This window comes from Echinops telfairi, unplaced genomic scaffold (genome assembly GCF_000313985.2).
Source record: "Echinops telfairi isolate 266 unplaced genomic scaffold, ASM31398v2 ScPeMD7_7424;HRSCAF=8462, whole genome shotgun sequence".
Lineage (NCBI taxonomy): Eukaryota > Metazoa > Chordata > Mammalia > Afrosoricida > Tenrecidae > Echinops > Echinops telfairi.
In genome coordinates this window covers 41,389,017-41,411,432 of record NW_022111324.1, presented here as the reverse complement: position 1 = coordinate 41,411,432, position 22,416 = coordinate 41,389,017, and the positions used below count along the sequence as shown (strand labels likewise).

The window sequence follows — 22,416 nt, the reverse complement described above, 5'->3', positions numbered from 1 at the left end:
CTGACTGATAGCTGCTCTATAGGACAGAGTACAACTGCCCCTTAGGGTTTCCATCACTGCCAATCACTACTGGAGGAAGCAGTCTCAGAAGGCTTCCATGGAGTAACTGGTGGGTTTGAACCATTAACTTTGTGGTTAGCAGGTCAATGTGTCACCCATTGTCCACCAGAGTCTAAGCCATCAAATCGATTCAGACTCAGAATGATCCTGTATAAAGCTTCCAAGTCTGTAATCTTTACAAGAGCAGACTGCCTCATCTTTCTCCCATGGAGTGGTTCATGAGTTTGAAACAGCTACCTTGCAGTTAGCCGTCCAATGCTTATTGATAGAGTCACTGTCAAGAGGCCTCTTTCACTTCCTGACTAGGAGACCTCAATTCCTAAAATTGGAGACAAATTTGAATAGTTCCTTTGGTCTGCAAGAATTTATTTTGTTTGTTTCGTGTTTCCAAATGTTTCATAGTAAATATGCTAATCTGTGGCTTTTTGTTGTAGGAAAATAAAGTCTTGCCACATTTGGGTCTCTGTGATTACTTTCCTCCCCCAATTCAATAAAACAAATAGCATGTATTAAGACTATAAGGGTAAAATAAAGGAGCCCTGGAGGTGCGAAAGTTTAAACACTCCGTTGCTAACGAAAAGATTGGTGGTTCAAACCCATCCAGTTACTCCACCAGAAAGGCCTGGTGATTTGCTTCTGTAAACTAAGCAAACTGTAGGTGTGTAGAGTTCAACTCATGGTGCCCCTGTAGGATAGTGTATGGCTTGCTCCACTGGGTTTCCAAGGTTGTAAATCTTTATGGAAGTAGCCTGCCATATATCTTTCTCCCATGGAGTGGCTGGTGGGTTAAAAATGCCAATTGGTTACCATTGAAGTGTGCTAACCACTTTGCCACTAAGGCTCCTCTCCAAGAATACAACCTAGAAAACCCTGTGGGTGGTTCTCCTCTGTCACATGGGGTCTCTATCATTGGAACCAAATTGAGGGCACCTAACAACATAAAAGGGTAAAACAAGCCCATTATTCTCCTCACATTCGAGTGAGGAGAATCAAATGTGACAAGGTTTTAGCCTTGGCTTGTTTACATTTCCACATCAATCAAAAGCTTTGGGCAATTTCTGTTCTGAGGCTTTCTGGAAACAGGAAACCATGAATGGGGGCTCTCCTTTTGGTCCTTTGAGGTTCTTAGGGGAAAACTTCCATTCTGGTTTTGTCCTGAGAGAGCTGGTTACACACCTCCGGGCGTTTGGGTCCTGCCTCTGGAGCATGACTGAGACATAATTAAAAGTCAGAGGCAGGACATGGTATGTGGTTAAAAGCCATATTTTGTGTTTAACAAAAGAAATGAACAATTGCATTGCTTTATGTAAATTTTAATTATTTTGTTGGATATGTTTGGAGCACAGATGTCTTTTATTGATTGCTCCCTGTTTAAGTTTAATTCACTTAAAAAATATATTGGAGATGAGTTCTATCTCATTTATTAAATAAAAGCAGATATTCTAGTCACTATTTCCCCCCCAGAGAATTAACTGTGTAACTTTGTGGGAGACACCTAACTCCCTTGAATTTTAGACTCTTTGTTTGTGGTATGAGAACCTTAATGTCCATCATAGCAAGATGGCATCAAGTGCTTAATGCTGTTAAAATGTTTATGCATTTGATAATTCAGTATTTGTAATCTGAATAAGTACTAGAATGTTCCCCTTTATGTATTTCATGTGAACTCAACTACTATTACATACATTTATTATATCATCATATTAAAGTGTAATTTATTATTGCTGGTTTTGCCTGAACCAGCAACAAAGAATCGGAGAGCTACCTCTTGTTATTCTACTTTCTCAAAAGTCTCCAATTCTCCAAACACTAGACATTCAAGACATAATTCATGTAATACAATTGTCCTTCACAATGCTGTTTATATAGAATGTCTAAAGGATTCATTTTTCACCTGTTGATTTACGTACTTGCCATGTAGATACACCCTATGCTCACATGTAGAGTAATCTCTAGCTGTGTCTTGATCCCTTCTCTATCTTCACAGGTTTATCCCATGGAATTTCAAAGCTAGGAGTCTGGATCAATAAAGGCAATTCTAACCTTATATAAGAAACCAAAACCAAAAGTTGATCTCTACCCATGACAACCCTGTGACATGACAACCCATGTCAGAGCAGAGCTGCTTTACGTGGTTTAAGGGTCATAACCACTCAACTGGGTCTTTCTGCCAAGGCACCTCTGGGTGGATTCCAACTTCCAAACTTCTGATTATCAGTGAAGTGCTCAACTGCTTATACCCCTACCAAGTGACCTGGACGACCCTACTTTTGGGACCAGAGGACTTGGACTTCCCAAGAATACATTTTGGAGTAGAATCTCAACAATGCCACCGCTTTATGTAAAGTGTAAAATATTGAGAATGTGACATCTCCAAATTCTCCAGAGTGAGATACAGTTCTTGTTCAATGATTTCTTTCTAAGCCAGTCACCAAAATGTGGGTGAGATCCTACCTGTTGTCTCCATCCATGCAGAGCCCACCATGGCGGCACGGCTGGCTCAGACACTCATCCAAGTGGAGTTCACAGTGGCCTGCTTGGAATCCAGGGGCACAGGCACAGAAAGAACTGCCCAAAACGTCCTGACAAGTCCCACCATTCAGGCAGGGCTGTGTCCAACTGCCATCAATTTCCATTTCACAGTTTGCACCTTTTAAAATAAGCAGCAGAGGGGAAAAAAAGAAAAGTTTGAGCCAAGTGTTGATATGTTAGCTATTTGGCAACTCTTTGTTTACCAAAGCTCTTGTCAAATGCTATGTTACCCAAAATAATTCCGCTCTTGAATTGTTATTCATGTTTTGGCATGCTGGTGGGAAGTTGCGCAGAGCAGAGCAGCTGTTCGTTGCAAAAAAAAAAAAAAAGATTGCATACAACAGCTTGTGGCTTTGTATTCTGAGGAAACAAAGGAGGCATTTTTAGAACAAAGTAATTGTCAACTGTACTTTTGCTGCAAGTCTGGAAGGGATTGGTCAAGGCTTTCAGATCACTTTTCAACATCCAGCTGCGTTGGGCAGCACAGAGCGCAGTGGGTAAAAGCCCAGGCTTCACAGAGAGCCTCCCTGAGCTGAGCGCTTGTCACAGCCACGCATCAGCACTGCGACTTTGAGCAAGTTTCTTAATCTCTCCATATTTCACTTTCCTAATGGTTATCAGAAAATAATCATTACCTACCGCGTGAGGTTATTATTATACTTAAATGTGTCCTGAAGTACTTAGAAGACTAGCTATCCATACTAAATACTTAGTAAGGAAAAACAACCTTAGGAATTGTTATTTCACAGTTTTTGTGTGACACTGGGGTATTTCCTTTCATGTTTCAGTCATTTTTATTTGCTAGAATTATTAATACATAAGGTCAAACTATCAGTTAAATTCAGCCCATGTCTACATTTTATCTTTCAAAATACAATATATACCTATATTGATCTGTGTTTAAATATAACATGGATGACTTTCTAACACTCAAGAAATATATATATATATATTTTTAACATTTTATTAGGGGCTCATACAAGCAAGAAATATTTTATGGACCATTGTTTTCAATACTGCGACAACATTACATGTGGTAGTTCAAAGACTTCCGTTTTAAAGTAACCCTGATCCATGTATAAGAAGGTATCACAGTAGCTTAAATAAACTTTCAGTGTTAAAAAGCTAATAATATTCAGAATGATTTTATTTGTAGTAATCTCAATGCTGCTTGATAGCATGGTTCTTACTGCATTTTACTACTGTTATTGACAAAGGCAAAGCAATCCGCTCTATGTGTGCATGATGCCAAATCTGAAGAAGTGAGAAATCTAGTCAGTCATCCAGATGTTTTTGTAGCTCCAGATGTTTGACTTCATGGAGAAAGCATCTGTATAGCTGACTACAATTTTCATTTTCCATTTAAATATCTGCTGGTATGTGTAGACAGTGATTATACATCCATAAACAATCAACCTTCAAAAAGGTACCGACCACCACAGTTGGTCCATTTTACCTGGCAACTCTTTTCATGGCTAGTGTTATTAAATACGTTCCATGCCATTAAAACAGTGTACAACAATAGAAATTGAATGCAGTTGCAGTAACAAGCTCTTTTGTGGCAGGTTGGGTAAGAACTGGAAAAATCTCAATTATAGAACTCTTTTCCAAGAACAGCTTGGAATCAAAAGTGTGTTGGAATTACTTATCAGTTCTGTGTGGAACAAGAGAAAAGATGATAGGAAAAATAATAATAAATAAATAAAGCCAAGAACCGAGGAATTTGATAGCAAAAGGAATGTATAGGGCAGGAAAGAGCAGGAGGCAAGAACTCCTCTGATTGCGTTGCTCACTTAATATAGGGGCTGTTGTTAAGTGCTGTTGAGCTGGGTCAAAGTCCTAGCAACCCTGTGTACAGCCCAACCCAGCTCTGTGTACAACTCAACCCAACCCTGTGTATAACTCAACCCAGCTCTGTGTACAACCCAACCCAACTGTGTACAGCACAACCCAACTCTGTGTACGACACAACACAACCTTGTGAACAACCCAACCCAGCTCTGTGTACAACCCAACCCAACTGTGTACAACACAACCCAACTCTGTGTATAACACAACCCAACCCTGTGTACAACACAATCCAGCTCTGTGTACAACACAACACAACCCTGTATATAATATAACCCAACTCTGTGTACAACCTAACCCAAATCTGTGCGCAACACAACCCAGCTCTGCCTTGCCCTGCACCATCCTCACAATATTTCCTATACTGGAGCCCTTCACTACAGCTAGTACTAATTCATCTCATTGAGGGTCTTTCTTTCTCATACTGGTCCTCTGCTTTTCCAAGCACAATGCCCTCTCCCAGGGAATGGTTCTAATGCTCTGTCCAAGAGAGGAAGTCTTGCCTCTAGCAGGACTCTGGCGGGACTTGCTTCCGGAGAGATTTGTTTGTCTTCCTGATAGTCCGTGGTGTGTTCAGTATTTTTCTCCAACACTATGCGTCTCAATGCATCTCCGTTCTTCTTCAGTCTTCCTAATGAACTATCCAGTATTTGCTTGCATGTGAGACAACTGAACATGATGTGGGATATCCTCAAAGTGACATCTCCGCTTTTTGACACTTTAAAGAGCTCTTTTGCAGTGGCTTTGAACAGTGCAATAGAAAAACCTAGCAGCTACTTTAAAGCCGAAGCTGTTATCCACAGTAGCATCTATAATTACTGTAGGTAAGCTGACCATCGGGTTCCTGATGGTCAGAGATCATGCCACACTATCCAGTTTTCACAAATTGTCAGAAACATTTCAAGTATTTTCTAGGAAGATTGGAAATCCCATGATTTTTCCTAATGTATTATGTGAAAATATGAAAAGCCAAGAACTTACCAAGTTTATTCAATATCTGGTGTAGAGAAACAATGTCTCTGATAAGTCATCTGAAGGTTCTTTTTCTTCTAATTTTAGTCCTAATTAAACAAATGTAAAAGGCCATGCCACCTTATCTTGGTTTTCTGGACAATGCACATGCTAGATCTTCTTCAGGGCTCTTTGGACATATTCTTCTTCCCTTTTCTCCTCTTCCTCTCTCCTTCACCCTCTTTTCCTTTCCTCTCTTTTTAATTCATGTGGGGTTGTCATGTGTTAAAAAAATGATTTGACAGTAACCTTTCTTGCTTGCTACTTCTTTCTCCTTTCCTTTTATAGCAAGTTCATATTAACTGATACGAGGAAAGTCCACTTGACTGAATACTTTCTACAGCACCCCAAGATGTAAGAGAAGAAGGGCCACAGCCTTTCTTACTGCCCACCCACCCTAATCTAGGCATACGGTAAAAGACACCACTGCCTGGGCCCTGCTTTTGTTGTTAGGTGCCTTCAAGTTGGTTCCAACCCAAAGCAACCCTACGTACAACCAAACAAAACACTGCCCAATCCTGTGATATCCTCACAAGCTGCCATGCTAGAACCCGATATTAATAATATCAAAATACAGAATTTAAGTGCAGTTAGCCTCAATCCAGGTAGATGGGACTGTCTACTGTAAACTCAGTGTTGCTATTCTCCATTCCAAAAATAGCCTCTGTATCATAGAGAAGCCAAGAGATGCCATTTCCCCCTATTTCTGTCCCCTTATGTGTTAATCTGGGTAAACTAGAGAAACAAATTCATGGACATTCATATGTGTATAAGAAAGAGTTTTATATAAAGAGTAATTGTACATTAAGAAAATATGCTAGCTCAGTTCAGATCAAGTCCATAAGTACGATATTAACTCATATGCCTGATACCAATCTATAAAGTCCTCTTCAGACTCACAAAACACATGCAATGACGCCAAATACTGGAAGATCACAGGCCAGTGGGTGGAAAGTCTTGTGGATTCAGTGGCCTTGCAAGCATCTCAGTGCTGGCAGGGGTCTCCACATGGCACCACCAGCTCAGGGCACTAGAGTAGCTCCATGTGTCTTGTCAGCTGCAATGTCTCCCATGGAGTGAGCATGTGTCCCGCCTCCAATGAACTATGTATTTCCTTAGCACCTCCAAATGAGGTCATCAAGCTGTGATCTGATTGACAGGCTAACCTCCACTCCTTCACTCGTAAATCTCAAATTGACAACAGAGTTGAGTTAAGAAAGTGAAAGACCTCACATTACAGTAAAAATCATAACACTCAAACAGTTTTGAAGACTCCTAAGCCCTAAAGTGGAGCTGTTTCAGGAAGTGGCTCCTCCATGCTAGTGCAGAGGGCCTGTCGGCCGGGGCGATAAGCACCTTGTGAAGCTGGAAAGGGTGGCCATTGAATTCTGTCATCGCTCCTCATTGGATTGGGAGCAAACGGAAATTTATTTTGGCAACCTTTATATCATTTCTGTCTTTAATCCCTCTGCACACCAGCCATATTAGATCAGCTGATCGTCCTCAACTCCACCATGTGTGTCCACCATTCCAAGTCTCTGTACTGATCTCTCTCTCCAAAACACTCTTCCCCACTTGGCCATCTGATGAAAGCTGTCAGGCTTACACTTACCATTCCTTCCCTGGGGAAGCCTCTCCAGATCTCCTGAATGGTTCTGCCCTTTTGACATGGGTGTAGTACTGACAACATGATCTTGGAAGTTCTTGTTACACTTTTATCTCCATACTTGCTTTGAAGATGAGGATCCTTTATTGTTAGGAATAGCAACAACAACAAACATAATAACACTGACATTTATCAGGAGTTAGGTCATGCCAGATACTTTGCCCAGCACCTTATGTACAGGATTCCACTTCATTTAGTCCTTGAAACATTGTTTATGGAGTGGTTGTTAAGTGCCATTGAGATGGTTCCAATTCATAGGGACCCAATCTCCAACAGAGCGAAACTGAACAGCCCCGAGCCATCCTCACATGTGTTCTTCTGTCTGAGCCCATCGTTGCAGCCACTGTCAAAGGGGCTTTTGTCTTACTCACTGCCTCTAATTTACCAAGCATGATGTCCTTTCTCAGGACTGGTCTCTCCTGACAACATGTCTCAAGTTCACGGCATCAGGTCTCACCATCCTTGCATCTGTGGACCATTCGGCCTGTACACCCTGCCCTTCAAAGACAGATGTTGGAATTTGGAGCCCTGTTGGCATGTGAGGTTACATGTTGGGTGGCTAAGCACAGGGTCAGCAACGCAAACCCTGCAGCAGTGCTGTGGGATAAAAAGGAGGCTTTCTGCTCCGGTCAAGATTTCCAACCTCCGAAACATTGTAGAGAGTCACTATGAGAGTCAGAATCAACTCAACAGCTGTGGATTATTTTATTTCTGATGACTCTGAAGCATGGAGAAATTAAGAAAAGTATTGTAAATCAAAGAGCTTGAAAGTAGAGTCATGATTAGATGACAGGCCGTCCGAATTCAGAGCCCATGTTCTTCACCGTCCCTGTGCACTAGAGTCCTCTGCAGCAAGGACTTTGAGGAAGTGCATCCTCACTGGCAGGCACACACCTGGAAGAGAGGAGAAGTCTGATGATACTGGGAGTGTTTGGGAAGTTGGTGGTAGAGAATCTCTTACAAGGAAATGAAAGGGGTTGTGCAAGCATTGAGAGATGAGCCAGTGGTCTTGCAGAATCAACAAGCTAGTGTGAAACCTTCTCTTCCAGCCCCGAGAAGCAAAGAGAAGCCCTCTCTAGGAGAGAATGTGTAGCAAGGGACTTTTTAAGATAAGTGCCAATTTTCCATGAAAACTGGCATTTAAAGGTGCATTAGAAAAAAAGAAAGATGTCTGTGTATCTACTTGTGTGTGAGAAAAGACTGTGGTACAACAAGAGTGGACAATGGAAATTAAGGAGCCACATTTTTCACATAGACTTTATGTCAGTAATACATTATAGCACTCTTGTATAATGCCAGACCAGGTGATTCAACTATCTATAGATGCATTATGTAATGAGCTCATCAACATCATTCCAGGTCATCTCAACCAACTTTCCAGGAGTTACTATAACCTCTTTACTTGTTATCATTACCCACATTTTCGTTAGCAATAACCAAAGCCAAACTCACTGGCCAAGGCTGACTTATAGCGAGCCCTTGTGGGTTTCGAGACTGCAACTGTTTACAGAACTGTTTACGGAAGTAGAAATCCCAGGTTTTCTTCCGTGGAGCTGCTGAAGGTTTTGAACTACTGACCATGCAGATCCCAGTTCAACACATAACCACTGCACCACCAGGGCTCCTCCTATAATTTGTTGTAAAGCCCTGCCATTTCTACCTAGGAAACTGATCTAATGAACCAAGACTGAACTTCTGTTCCTTTGTAATCAAATCCTAATAATCTCTCACTTCCCACTTCCATTTATGAGAGCTTTATTTATTAAATAACCCTAGGTTGTTGTTGTCTGCTAAAGCGTTTGAAGTTGTTCCCCGTTGCCTTTAGGATAAAGCACAATTTTCTTAGAAGCTTCTTAAACTGCTAGACTCTATTGTTTACCAGCCAGATGGAAGACCTTACAGCTGCATTGTCTCTCATATTTCAAGCTATACACCTGTGCTCTCCACTCATCAACCCCTACCTCCCAAACTAACTACAATTACTTCTCAAGGGCTGAGTTCAAGTTCACATGTTCCTGGAAATTACATGTTACTATTTATAACTGTCCTAGATGACCACTTACTGGGTTCTCATAATTTCCTGTAATACAAAGCATGTATTGCATTGTCCTACAATTGCTTATTTGTCCATTTCCCAAGTACAACGATGATCTCTTTGAGATCAGAGTCTTTTGCCTTTAATATCTTAGCAATGGATGGTTTTTTTGTTTTGCATTTGGACCATAGTGCTGTCATAGAGTCCTGACTATATGGTGGACTTCCAGACGAATGAACACATCAAGAAGAATTATGAGAATGTTCCTTAGAGGCAAGGATGGTGAGACTTTGGCTTGCTTATTTTTGCCAGGATAGGCCAATAGCTAGAGAAATACTATCATGGTTAGTAAAAGAGAAGCCCATCAAAAATGAGGGAAGCCTTCCATGAGACAGACTGATGCAATACCAAACCATAGACTCAAACATCCCAGTTATCTTGAAGACAGCACAGCATCAGGCGACGCTTCCTTCTGTTACAATACAGGGTTGCCATTAGTCAGAGCCAACTAAATGGTAAATAACAACCACTGCTGAACTGAACACACTGTTTGGTGTATGGGAAATGCTCAATAACTCTCGAATGAATGAATGGATGATCAAGTCAGAGCCCAGGAATGAATCTATCATTTCTGAATGAGGAGCCAAGGTGCTGATTTGCTTCCTCAAGCCTGGGTCTTCTCTAAGCCAAAATCCATCAAGTCAAATGTGTGACTTCGGCAAATGCTTAGAAAAAGACATTGTTTCTGAATGATTGTGTTCTGGGCTTTTGGACTGACATTTGGAGATTTTTCACCTTGGTACAGTGTTTTCTTCAGTTGGAGATGGATGTTAACATTCTGTGCTACAAGGTCGTGTGCATCGTGTGCTATCAGCCCGCAGCAGGTTCCTGTTCCCATCAACTCTGTCCTCATCACTCACTAAGGTGAGGCAAGGCTGCACAGAGCATGCACCACAGCCTCACTAAATCACCCTGAGCACTTCGCTCACTAGCTACAGAGCCCACGCTTCAGAAACAATTGTTTGATTAAGTCTTAGACTAAAGAACCCTGGTGGCTTATGGGTCAGCAGTTCCAAAACACCAGTCACTCTGTGGGGAAAAAAATAAGGGTATCTAGTCTCAAAAAACCTGTCCTGTATGGTCACTCTGAATTGGACTTGCCTCAATGACAACCTGTAGTATTAGCCTATGATTCTAAATGGAAGCTTCTACCTGATCTATTAAAGAGCCTGGTGAAGTCCCCAACACAAGATATGGCAGTCTTACTTCCACAAAGATTAACTGCTTTGGGAACCCTGTGGGCTGGTTCTACTCTGTCCTACATAGCTGGCACGAGTCAAAATCGATGAACAACAACCTAACATATTTGACATCAGGCCCCGATGCGTAATATTTTCCTTGTGACTAAGAAGTGTGTATGCACTTTTTGAATTCTTTGTTAGATCAAGTCCAGCAGTTATCACTGCAAATCGAGGGCACGCATATCAGTGCAAAGAGGAGATGGAACATCGGGTTTCAGCGACAGGTGGTGAGGTACACAGTATGTTCTACTCCTCTCTGTCAATGTTAGGATCTTTTCGACCTTTCACAGTAAGGAAAAGAGGCCGGATGACTTCCTGCTCTGATCCACTGTGTCATATGAGCATAATCACCTTTGGCAAGCTCCTAGCAAGGATTAAAGGAGGGCTTTTTTACATATTCAGTGAAAACATCTGAGAGGTTTTAGCCACTAAGCTTTCCAGTCTGGGTGTTTAGACACACCTTCCCCCAGGACACAGAAAAGTAACAAAATTACTCATTCAGATGATTTCCATAAAGAAGACTTTACAAATCTAGGATTGTGTCCCTGAAGGAGTATTGCATTTTCTCAATTCTAAGACTCCCTTTTGTCCCTTGCATTCACAACATCTTTGTAACTAGAACGTACAGGGCAGCCAAGGGTGCCTGTTTCATTTTTCTTTTTTAATGATAATTGAAAGACATTTAGTGGTGTGTTGTAAAATAAGTGATTTAGTACATCTGATGAAATTGTTTAATTGTTATTTTGTTAACCAATTTTATATTTTATTTTTTGCACTTTATTATTATATCTGTTGTGGTCCTTTTGGTCCCCACAGGTTTACTTGTGTTGAGAGATTCTTGTTTCAATATTACATATGTTTCCTCATGGTTTTCTTAATCTTTGTCATATTTCTTCCCCTTTATGACTCCTGAGCTCAAGAATGTTCTTGACACTATTGCAGGCGCTTCTCACGGACTAGCCAAGGGAAGTAGAACTAGGTCTAGTAGGAGAGTGAATTGTTTCTTTGTCAGCCTTTGGAAGAGATGATTTGCTGCTGTTGGGTGCAATACAATCATTTTCAACTCATAGCAGGCTCTTGTGACAGAGTGCCACTGCCCCATTTCATTGCCGAGGCTAAAATCTTTATAAAAGGACCTGGTGGTGTGCTGGTTGAGTCTATGGCTGCTAACCAAGAGGTCAATGGTCCAAATCACCTCCAGCTTCTTTAACAACTATATGCCGGACTGCCACACTACCAGGGATATGAGGGAGAGAGTGTAGATGGAGCGTCTTCATGCAGCCCACGATTATACCATAGCAACACAAAACCTTTTAAAAACAAGAGAAAGGCTCATACTTTCTTGTATATGATGAAACTTTGTGATTGCAGATGTCCATTTGAAAAATAATTCTCCCACTCTGCAGGTCCATCCAGTACTACATAACCTGATCTTACCCTTCTTTTCCAAATAGCACTACACCAGTCATCTTCCTCTAGCTCATCTGTATGCTGGCTCTCTACTCAAACCAAACCCAAATCAAATCCGTTGCCATCAAATCAGTTCTGATGCTGGTGGGTTCGCCTCTCTGACTTTGTGGCCAGCAGCCTCATGCTTAACCTACAGAATCACCACGGCTCTTCTCCTCACCCTACTCTGTCACAAAGAACCCAAGAAGCCCCAGGACCTTGTTTGCATTCTCAAAACTATTTGTTTGGATCGAGGAAACATTGTATTCTTCTAGTATGCAGATCTTTGGGTGCATATGTGTATTTTTTTTTCTTAATTTATAAAATTTGTAAAATAGAAAAGGAAGTTTCCAAATCTTTGTGGGAAAATCCTATTTATTAATTCCATTTTTCCATGAAATTTTTAAAGCTCCCTCATACAGCAGGTTAAAAAGTCAAAGAATCTCACTTCGGAATTTCAAAGATGCCCAGACCAAAATAGCGACTCCAGCAACTGAGTCCATTTGAGCTCATAGCAACCCTTTAAGACGAAGTACAACAGCCCTGCAGATTCCCGAGGTGACAAGCCTCACAGGAACTGAAAGCCTCGTCTTTGTCCGGGGGGCAATTGATGGTCTCAAGCAGCAGAATGCTTTCTACTTTATTGAGCTTTGCAAATTTCTTGAGTCGATGATTGAGGAATTTCTATATTTGTATTTTATATTGGTTAGGTCAATATTATACATTTCCCACTTCTATAATTATGTTTTAATCGAAAGAAAGGTCTTCCTTAGTCTCTCACCATTAGAATAATTGCTGTTATAGCATAATTCGCAAATGTTAGAATTTTAATACTCTCTCAAAGCCTATGCTTTATGGTATGGAAGGTTAAAAATATAGTTCTTGCCTAGACATATTATAATATTCTAGCTTAAATTCAAAAGAGAGCTGAGATTGTAACCTTTGGTTAAGTTCTTCCTTGAACTGGTTCTGGTAGTCTTCTGAAGAAAAAAAAGAGAGAAAGCGATGGAGAATGATTCAAATAATAAGAAAACTGATACCTACAGAAACATAAATGAGCATTGCTTAAACACTATTGGTACTATGAATGACGTTTGGAGATATGGAGGTAATAGCAATTAGCCTTTTCCTAGTCCAAAACTGTTTATGATGTATCTTTCATTAGTCGGCATCGACTCTGTGGCAGTGAGTTTATCTGTTTTTACTACTAAAGCAATGCATTCCCACCATGATCCTGAGAGGGGGGTGATATTATCAGCCTGTGCTGGAACAGGTGAACTGGGGAGTGCAGATAGCTCAGAACGTGACATCTAGCAGAGACGCTTGGAAAGTCAGACTGGGCAATCTGTTTTGAAGGAACAAAGACTTGCGAATCCCACGGTGTGGTTTCTCTCTCTCTGCACACATCGGGTGACCATGTATCAGGATTAACTCGAGGCAACGAACAGCACAAAAATCAATATTAGAATAAGTAAACAGAAGCTTGGATCTGTTGACATCTATCCAATATGAAATCAGCAGAAAACATACAATTAGACCTGGAATCTCAGTTTGCTGCTTCCAAAATCCAGAGTCTTTTTTGTGACACCGGTTCCTTTATAGGACCAAGTATTTTTCATCTCCCCACTCCGATGGCAAAGTGGGCACTATCAGAATTACCAGGCAGGTAAGAGGTTGTTTAGTTCTGTGGACACAACTAGCTAAACCACTGAACCAGCGCCCGGGCTCCTTTGAGCTTCCTCAGCACTCTGTTCACCAAGCGCAGGACTGCAATTTTTGTTTACATGACAGCTCCCTGAATAAACAGTGTAAATTTTCTCTTAGTCATCTTTACGTCTCCAAGGTCCAGACAATGTCCAGTGCATTGCAAGTGCATGATAAATATTTACTCAGTGAATAACTCAGTCAACAAGTGTCTATCAGGAGCCAGAAACCTCACTTCCGCATGAAAACTACTTGGCATGGCTGTATAGTCTTCTCAGCAGATGCTTGAAGAAGTGTGTAATTTACTCGATATGATACTACAAGAAAAGGATTTTATAATTAAGGGCATAAAGAAAACAATTTTCCCTTTATAAAATAAAAATGTAACTTGTAAAATTCAGAATTTTCTTCTGATATTATTATACACTATTTGATTTTTAGAACAAAAGATATTTTATGACTATGTTACATAATGCATGATACTTGAAATATCTTTGTAGGTTCCCAGAGAATCAGTATTGACTAAATGTTCTTTAAGCTGATGTCTAAGGTTATTATGAATTTTGACTATTTATTAATAATTATCACAGTAGATTTATGCAAGTTTACCATGTTTTATTTTGTGATCAGAAACATACGTTTAATTAAAAACTCAATAATAAACTATTATTTCTCATGAAATAAGCTTCTATTTTTCCTTATGGACATTTTTTGAGGATTCTAATCTCCATTTAGTAGTTTTATTTTCCCTGAATTGTTTCCCATTGCATGACTATTAGATAATCCATATAGTTTTTTTTCACAAATACCTTCAAAATTGATAAAAAGCTTACTTCAAAAAGATGGAAAACTAAGTCTGTATTTAAAACTGGAAAATGAATGTAATTCAGTTGATGTACTTGATAACTGTCATTTTAATGACAGCACACGTATTACCTACATTGTATTTCATATGCGTTAGAATGGACGCCTTTTGAAAAAGGCGCTGGAGAGCATGAAATGCAATTAAAAGATATTTTTGATAAGAAACTAAGTGAGTAACTGTCATGTCACCCAGAAAGATAGGGCAGGATTCAGTTGTCCACATGGAAGATACTACATGAGAATAAGGTTCATACAAACTACTCAGGAAGACTATATTGTTGCTAGACCTAGCCTGAATAATTTAGATATTGTGACCAGGGAGCAGTAGAAAGTGGAAAGCATGCTTTATCTTAAATTATAAAGAAAAGATGAATGGAAAAGATAGATTGCTGCATTGTTGTTCAAATTTAGTAATTCCCTTAGGCTTTCCTCTGAAGATTAACTTTTATAACTGAATTATTGCTTTTATCTCCATGGGACACCTTAATTCTACCCAGTGCTCTATTTTAATATTCATGCAGTACAACAAACAGAATAATCTTATTAAACTGTAGTTAATAATGTCAGTCTTCAGCTCAAAACTCTCCGAAGGCTGCTCATGTCACTCAGAAGAAGAGCTAAGGTCCATACAAGACCCACCCCATCCACACGGAGCCCGTGTGTGTGTGTGTGTGTGTGTGTGTGTGTATGTGTGTGTGTGTGTGTCTCTCTCTCTCTCTCTCTGTCTCTCGGGCCTTACCTCTTGCTCACTCCACTCAAATCCCACCAGCATCACTGCTGTTCCGCAAACACACAAGTTCTGTTCACCCCGAGGCTGTGCACCGGCTGGGCCACCACCCATTCTATCCCACAAGCCATCAGCTTGGCTCCCTTCCCCACCCCTTTGGGAATGTATTCATGGGTCACCTCGCAGCAAGGCTTTCTACCCATTCAATTTAAAATCCAATCGCCACTGCTATTTAAAACTGTTAACGTTAAACCTTCAGAGGTTTAACATTAAACCGCTTTTCTCCTTTTCATTATCTCCTTTGGATCTAGCACAATCCAGCTTACTTGTATATGGTTTCCATTGCTCATTAATTTGGTATATGTAAGTTTCTCTCCCCTCAAATATAAGGAGATTTTTCAATACCTTTCTCTGCTCCTGTATTTACAAAATGAGAGTGCCTAGTACATTGAAAATGCTCAATACATATCTGTCTAATAAAGTAATGACAGAATAAATCAAATAAAGAATTATTTGTTCCTTTTGCATACCATATATGCAAAAATAAACCTAACCAACTGCCATGCTTTGAGTCTTTGTGTCAGAAAAGAACTGTGCTCCACATTAACAACTTCTCTCAATAAAAACCAGGTTTTGCTATTTTTATTTCATGGACTTTTTGAAAGAAGAGTAAAGAATAATGCTTGAAAATCCCCATAAATATCTTCAGTGGTGGAGCTCAATGTGCAATCTCTGAAGGTTTAACAGTAACAGCACCTGGAAACCTGTGAGAAATGTGTGTTCTTGGGCTCCGCCGCAGACAGACGACACCTGCCATTCCGCACTTTAACAAGTCCTCCCAGTGAGGCTGACGTGCCTTGAAGGTGGAGAGCCATTGATCTGTACAATAGTTCTATTACATTGGGAATAGCAGTGCAACTTTTTAGGCATTCTTTTGCCACATTGGAGACTTCAGGTTTTCCATGGATATAATACATCATAATTATTCTGGCCTTGATGAATAGTGAGTGAGTCTTCTTCGCAGTGACGTTCACACCTGTCCTTCCCTTTCATATCCATAGGGCTCCCTCCCAGCGCAGGTCCTAATGCTCCATTGAGTCATTGCCTCTCATGGGTCTCTGCTATAGTGCCACCCTCTTTAACCCACCCTGCATGCTGCCAGCAGCTCAATCCTCGCACATATTGAGGATTGGATGAGACCTAAATTATCAACTACCTAGAACATCGATTTCATCATGTAACTCTCTGCAGGGTTGTTAGGTGCTGTAAAGTCACTTTTGACTCCTAGCCAACTCGTGTGACAAGGTTCCTACCTTAGGGCACCGATCAAGGTGCCCCTTAGGGTTTTCTCCTCTGTAATCTTTAAGGCATCAGATTGTCTGGTCTTTCTTGGACAGAGATGCTAGCTTGATTCAAACCACCAGCCTTCCAGTTAACAACCAAGTGCTGAACCCTTGCCTCCCCAGGGCCTTACCTCTCTTCATCAGAACCTCTCAAGTGGTCGCCCAAGTGATGTTAGCTTCCTCGCTGGAACGCCCTCACCCGAGTGCCTGAGTTCTAAGCTGTGCAGCAGTACCTGTCTGGCTGGTGAGGTGAAATGTCCAAATATGGCTCTCTATCCATAGTCCCTTTTGTGAAAGTATTGTACATTCTAGCTTCTAAACCTGTGGCTAGAATCTCATTTTGGAGAGCATTCTCTGGTATGTTAATGGTCCTGATTAAGGTGGGATATGTTCTGAGCCCTTCTTACTAGAGAAGTGAATAAATTCCCCCCTTGAGGATGTGGTCTGCTGAAAGACAAAGTCCACATCTCCATCAAAGCCATTCCTCTGTGTGTAAGAGAGCCATGTGGGAAGCAGAAAGAGAATTTGCAGGGCCATCAAGGAAGATGAGCCCACAGCGGAGAATGTTTGACATCTCCCCTGAAGTGGGGAGGCAGTTGAGGCTATGGCGCGCTGAGACTAGAGGCGGAGGCGGAGGGGTCCATGAGACAGAACTGAGGGGCAGAGCTCTGAGACTGAGGGAGAGCAGCAGGCAGGCTTCCTGATCCAGAGAGGCAGAAGCCAAAGGCACCTGGGGCTGAATGACTGGACGAGAAAAACTTGTTGCTGGCTGAGGAAGGCACTGTGTCATTATTCTTTATTGATCCTGAATTGTGGTAACCTGTTGAATTCCCTAATGAATTCCCCTAATCATGAGGTCTTTGTGAGTTCCCTAATAAATTTCCCTAATACATCCCCTTACTTGGGAGCCCGTTGCAGTGAGTGATGGATTCCCTCGGTGTTGTAGTTGGTGTGGAAACAGACAAGAGAATGAAGGCTAGAGGGTGCAGGCGCGTCCCACCTCTCTGCCTGGAGGAAACCGGCCTTGGGTAGATATGGAGCTAGATTCCCCTCCCTGCTGAAGCCAAATGGGGTCAGATGTGGCCTCCTTGCTGTACTATTCACTTACCCTTAACAACTACTGTCATAAGAACAATGACAACTACTAACACTTAGGCCTTTGCTACCCACCACTGTCTCTTTCTTTTTTTTTCCTTTTTTTTTTCTTTTTTAACATTTTATTAGGGGCTCATACAACTGTTATCCCAATCCACACACACATCAATTGTGTAAAGCGCATTTGTACATCGTTTCTCAAAACATTTTCTCTCCATTTAAACCCCCGACATTAGGTCCTCATTTTTCCCCTCCCTCCCCGCTCCCCCCTCCCGCATGAGCCCTTGATAGTTTATAAATGGGTATTTTGTCATATCTTGCCCAGTCCGACGTCTCCCTTCATCCACTTTTTGGTTGTCTGTCCCCCAGGGAGGAGGTCACACACAGTTCCATGTAATCGGTTCCCTCTTTCCTACCCACTCTCCCTTTACCCTCCCTGCTTTGCCACTCACACCACTGGTCCTATAGGGCTCATCCGTCCTGGATTCCCTGTATTTTCAGTTCCTATCTGTACCAGTGTACCTCCTCTGGTCCAGCCAGTCTTGCAAGATAGAATTCGAGTCATGGTAGTGGGAGCGGGGAGGAAACCTTTAGGAACTAGAGGAAGATTGTATTTCTCATCATTGTTACATTGCACCCTGACTGGCTCATCTCCTCCCCGAGACCCCTCTGCAAGGGGATCTCCAGTGGCCTACTAATGGGCTTTGGATCTCCACTCCGCACTCCCCCCATCATTCACTATGGTAAGATTTTTTGTTCTGATCCACCACTGTCTCTTTCCATGTACATAATAATATGTTCTCCCAGCTCCAAACTAACCTGGGAGATTCTTGAAGGGTGGGGTCAGCATCACCTATATCAAGGTCTATGTAAAGTGACAACACTATGCCTTGAAGCCCAGTCATAGAGGACATACAAAATAAATTGGTTACTACTCTGCCTTTTTTTGGAGCAGAATCTTTGAACCATGAGTATTTGTTTTCTATCTTTGAAATCCTCACCATAAAATAACTGAATAGCAAATTTCTTCTTGAGAGTTTAGCTTAACCAATAACTTCCATTGAGTCCATTTGAACTCCAATGACCCTACAGGACTGAGTAGAATTGTTCCTTTGGGTTTCTGAGACTGTAGCTCTACAGAAACAGACAGGCTCATCTTTCTCCTATGGAGCTGCTGATGGGTTTGAACTGTTGACTTTGCAGTTAGCAGCCCATTCTATATTCCACAGTGCCCCTAGGGCTTACTTTTGTTAGCGTACTGTTGTATTGGTTCAATATCTGCTGTTCTAAAATGACAATACGCATTTGAGATTACAGTACTTAATATGCTCGCATTTCAGATTGACCCATCCACGTTTTCTTCCCTCCTTCCTTAAACAAATATTGATAGACCTGCTCAACTCAGCTCGATTGCTTCTCATAAAACTTTCTGCTTTGGCTAGTTTATCTGATTTTAGGTGATCTCTTTCTTGCTGAGGTTTGCTGTGCCTGGTGGATAAAATTCTTCATCTATTTTCTGGAATATAAAATGAAGTTTTTAATTATAGCCATTTCTGTTTCAAAGCTAGAGCTGCATCTTACAACTGACAAGCCGATTTAATGTGGTGGGTTTTTTTTTTCTTTTCCCTCAAAGATTATTTTTATATCAAGGTCCATTTCACAGAACAGAGGACACAATATATTTCCTCACCTCCTCTGTTTCATCGTACACCTAATCACTGTTTCCTGCCCTCCTGCAGCTTCCTTTCCCTCAGACTGGAGGCATGGTCTCTTTTTTCTCATGTGAAAAATATACATTAGTTGATCTGGCTAGTTTGAAGGAAGTCCTTAAATTATGGAATGATTCATTGCATAATCTTCAACTAAAAAAGAACTGCATGCTCAGAGCTAATAGCCTGGTCATTAAAAACGTTGGTGTTGTTTATTTTCAACTTAGATGGGAGTTTTTGCTTATGCAAAGCAGATTTTGCTAGCCCCTTCCATGCCTCTCTCTGAGCACGGTTCATGATTCACGGTTCATGATGCCGGATGCAGTGCATGGAGCATCAGGCAGCGTGAGCCCTCCCATTGTGTGCGGCTGGTGCTCAATTCCCTCCCACCTTGCTGTCCTTTGAAATTGATTACACCTTCTTATTTTGCAGCTTGGTGGAACACGGGCCTTTGTGTAGGCCGGGGTCTTTATGGCCACTCTAAATTCGGATGTAGCACACTCAGCCAGGTTCATGATAATAGAGCCTCCTGGAACCATCGACAGGTCTAGGCTGCGCCCCACAGCACTTCAACGGATCCAGGCCAACTTCTAATAGTCACTTTCGTTCCTTCTTAAGTGTGACTTTTCCCCTTTGTTCTGTGGGCCTTTCTCTGGGTTCCTTATTAATTGACCTGAGCTGTCACAACTGGTCACCATGGGATGACTGAATAAACCATGCTCCTTGTGTGTCTACATGAGGCAATATGCAAGAATAGTTTCCAAGTTAAGGTCACACATGCTTAATTTCTGGCTCTGGGACCAACCCACACAAGAGCCATCAATTAAATTAGACCACTCTCTGCAGGGGGATTGCAAGTACCTCAGTTTCATATCTGAGTGGTAATTTCTAATGTGCATTCAGAGTTAAAAATCACTGATGAGCTATCAGAATTCAGGCCTTATATTAAACTGATGATCAAAGCTACCTTTCCTCTTTGAATCTGAATGAACCTAACCCGCTAATAATAAGTAGATCACCAGCTCCTCCTTCATAGTTTATCTTACTCAGGATTCTAGGTCATAACAGTGGCCAATGTGCTGAAAATACAGAGGTTTGAGTCCAGCCCAGACAGACCTGAGAAAAACCGACTGGGGACCTACTTCTGAAGGTCCTCCGGTATCACGTGGACTCCGCAGCAGGCCCACCCATTCTGGAATGAATCCAAATTTTAAAACATACAGCGCTCTCTATAAAACACCATCAGTAGACAAACACTGAAGCTCCGTGGATTTCTATACAGTGATTACTTCCTGTCAAGAACTTGGTTATTTTCATGAACTAGATGGGACAAAAATGTCACCCTGCTGCTGCCACATTAGAGAAAGAGACAAGTGCATCGGCAAGATTGACATGTCATCATACTTACCAGTAAAATCTTGGGGGCAGACACGAGTGTATCTTCCTATCTCATTAAGGCACACAGCCTCGTTCTTGCAGGGTTCTGAAACACATTCACCCACCTCCAAGTCACAGTGGCTGCCTTGATATCCAGGGCCGCAGAAGCAGGAATAGCCATTGATTCCATCTTGACACATGGCTCTGTTGTGACAGGGGCTGGAAGCACACTCATCGTAATCCTTCTCACAGAAGCTTCCAGCAAACCCTGCAAGGCAGATGCAGACAGGGCCCACAGGGTGGGAGTGACAGATGCCTCCATGCCGGCAGACGTTGCTGCCACAGTAGCCAATGGCAGTCTCACGGGTCACCCCACTGTAGCCAGGGGGACATTTACACCGGAAGCCTAGCTCTGTGGTGTTGACACAAGAAGCGTTCTGCTGACAGGGACTAGAGAAACAAGCATCTTTCAGGCTGCCACAGTCTTTATCCAAATTATTGACTGTGTCTGAGCAACAGCAATTGTCTTTTGAAAGACCAGTGCATATAGAACTGTTTTGGCAAGAGTTTGAGAGGCGCCTCGCGTCATTTGTGTTGCAAAAGGAATCTACCAGGAAAGCAAAACACAAAAGATTAAGCCTATATAGTTGATAAAACTATAGACCTTCATTCATCCCATCCCTGTTACATAAACCTGTTAATCACATAAACCCAATCACATAAACCTATTAATAAAAAACATAGCTGGCTTCATTCGAGTGATACATTTTTAACTATTCACTTTTCTTAAACAAAAAAGAGTGTTGCTAATAAGAAACAGACAGAGGTTGGTTGAGTTCTTCTTGTTTTCTCCATAGTCCTTTTCTCAGGCACGTGTGCATTGAGCAATGGGGCACATTGAAACAGGTGTGAAAGCTTCCTATCTGTTCATACGTGTGTCATTCACATATTCCCATGGAGTGCTTGAGGAAATGGTGGGAGATGAGTTACTATATTATATCAGAATATGTTGTCTAAATAAAAGCCATATTTAAGTAACCTTGCAATTTGCTATATCGCAGGTTTAGCAGCATCACCATTCTATGCTCTAGAGAAAAACATAGAAAAAGGAAAAAAATAAAAATTTATACAATACTTACTCTGAAGGTTTACTTTCTGCATCAAGCATGTCAGATATCTTACATACATTATTTTTAATCTTCACAGAGAAATAATTTACAAATAACATTAAATCCCACAGTCAGGAAATACACGTAGCAGAGTTCGTGACTTCACCCTGCTCCAAACACTTCTCTTTTCTAAGGGTGCATGTACAGAATTCTATTTAGACTAATAATGTGCAAGGAATCAATAACCCAGTAATATTGTCCCAAGTCATTAAAGATTTGCAAGTGTATGATACTTTCCACAAAGCACACTTGTGATTGTGGTGTGATGACTGTCTTAATGCTGTGTACTGAGAAACTTCATGCCTTGACAACTTAGTCATTTCAGCTCACCTATGGATTCATCTGCCACCAGCCCTGTATTTTCATTCGCTTTCTCGTTCTACTGCTCACCAGCCTAACAGTGACTACAGAAAGCTCACAAAATGGACAACTTGCTTTTAAGACAAGAAACACAAATCAGCAACTGTCAAAAAGAACACCTGGTGTACCGTGGGAAACATGTAATGATACATATTCCTCCTCTTTT

At 41.4% G+C, this 22,416-nt stretch overlaps 1 protein-coding gene across 1 annotated transcript in view; it reads right to left on the bottom strand.

Moving 5' to 3' along the window:
- Positions 1 to 21,889, bottom strand: part of CRB1 (crumbs cell polarity complex component 1) — a 184,452-nt gene extending 162,563 nt beyond the window's left edge. Inside the window, 3 exon segments of the mRNA XM_013003922.1 lie at positions 2,515 to 2,710; positions 20,753 to 21,360; positions 21,861 to 21,889. Coding sequence (XP_012859376.1) covers positions 2,515 to 2,710; positions 20,753 to 21,360; positions 21,861 to 21,889 — 833 coding nt within the window.
- Between the last annotated feature and the right edge of the window lie 527 nt (positions 21,890 to 22,416).